The sequence below is a fragment of the Myotis brandtii genome, unplaced genomic scaffold (assembly GCF_000412655.1).
Source record: "Myotis brandtii unplaced genomic scaffold, ASM41265v1 scaffold658, whole genome shotgun sequence".
Classification (NCBI taxonomy): Eukaryota; Metazoa; Chordata; class Mammalia; order Chiroptera; family Vespertilionidae; genus Myotis; species Myotis brandtii.
In genome coordinates, this window is record NW_005370558.1 from 465,020 (window position 1) to 466,599 (window position 1,580).

Below are 1,580 nucleotides of genomic sequence, written 5' to 3' on the forward strand. Positions count from 1 at the left end.
CCTTCACCACATCAGCTAATAAAGTCCAAAACCCCACACCCTCTGGCACAACTCACCACCACTTCACAGAACTGGCCCGAGAACCTTGCGCTGCAGACACATTCGTACGCCCCAGCAGCCACCCGGCAGGTGCCCCCATTCAGGCAGGGGTTGGCTTCACAGGAGAGCTGACACCTGGGAGGCAGAGAAGAGGGTAGGGGAGGAACCTGCTTCCTCCCTGCTGTCTCTTGTTCCCCCAGCTGCCACCTTTAGCTCCTCAAACCCCCTTCCCAGGCACCGAAGCTCATCCATTCACTGTCCCCGCCTGGCTGGGCCCCGCCCAGTGCCGAGGCTGCACATGATCTCCATCACTGCCCACCACCTCTGCCCCCGCATTCATGACTGAGAAGGGCTCACTCCACCAGAAGCACAGGAGAGCCTGTGCAAAGGCCCGGGGATGCTGACTCCGTCTGCAGCGGGCCCAGAACCTGCATCTTTACAGCCTCCCAGGCGGTCCTGGCGCAGGTGGCCTGTGCAAGGGCCTCCAAGAAACACCACCAGGCCACCCCTTCCCTGCAGGGGTCTGCAGAGCAGAGGGTGGAAGCCCCAGAAAGTGACCGAGGGGGCTGTCAGGCATGTGATGACAGTGAGGACTCAGACGGTGAGTACCCCAGTCTACCCACCCTGCCCAGCTCTCCACACTCACCGGCCGCTCTCCAGGCCCCGCCCCAAACCCACCTCTGGCCAGCAAAGCCCTCCTGGCAGCTGCAGTTGGCACCCTGAGGCCCACCCTCACACGGGCTGCCATCTGGGCAGGTGACATTCAGGCGGCACCCCTCTGGCAGGACCTGCGACCTGGGGAGAAACAGGCTGGACTGGGGGCAGGACGCCTGGGGCTTGCCCACCCTCAGCCCCTCCAGCACAGGCCAGCAGAGCCCCTGTGTTGGCATCTGTGGATTCAGGGCCACCTCCTACAGTCCCTCCTATCAGTCAGGCATGTGGTGTCTGAGGTGGCCGCAGGGCTGTCCAGCCCCACCCCGACCCAGGCCGGGGATCTTCCCAGGGTCCAGGCCTTTGAGAAGCTGACAAAGTGGAAGGACTCTGCTCAGAACAAAGGTGCATTCCTTAGCACAACGCGGGCCTGACATTCCTGGGGGGAGGGGACGGACCCAGGAGGTAAGGCCTCCAACAGACAGCCCTCCATAACCTTGGCTCCAAAGGACTGGGGCATCGAACCAAGGATGAATAGGGGCCCACCTCACGCGGCCTCCCTCCCAGGGGACTAATGCGGTGAACATCAGTGGTGGGTGGTGGGCTTTCGGGGAAGCTCCGTCAAGGGTTTCTTCCCAGACCAGCTCTGGGTTCCCCACCCTTCACCCCCCAGACACAGCGCCGTTTATCTGAAATTCACATGTATCGGGGTGTGCTCTACCTGGCAAGTCTAGGGGACTGTGGTTCCCATTCACAACGAGGGCAGGAGGCTCAGAGAGGGGAGGGGGCCAGCCCACAGACTCCGCACATCCGCAGCCCGGCCCTCGGCCTCCCTCGGACGGCCTCACCCACCATCCCGGGGTCCTCCCCTCCAGCCCCGGGTCCTTCCC

The 1,580-nt window shown here is 63.4% G+C and overlaps 1 protein-coding gene across 1 annotated transcript in view; it reads right to left on the bottom strand.

Moving 5' to 3' along the window:
- Positions 1 to 1,580, bottom strand: part of CRB2 (crumbs family member 2) — a 22,759-nt gene that overhangs the window by 2,895 nt on the left and 18,284 nt on the right. The window contains exons 9-10 of the mRNA XM_014528886.1: positions 718 to 950; positions 57 to 174 (exon numbers count right to left, since the gene is read on the bottom strand). Coding sequence (XP_014384372.1) covers positions 57 to 174; positions 718 to 950 — 351 coding nt within the window. The remainder of the gene's footprint in view (positions 1 to 56; positions 175 to 717; positions 951 to 1,580) is intronic.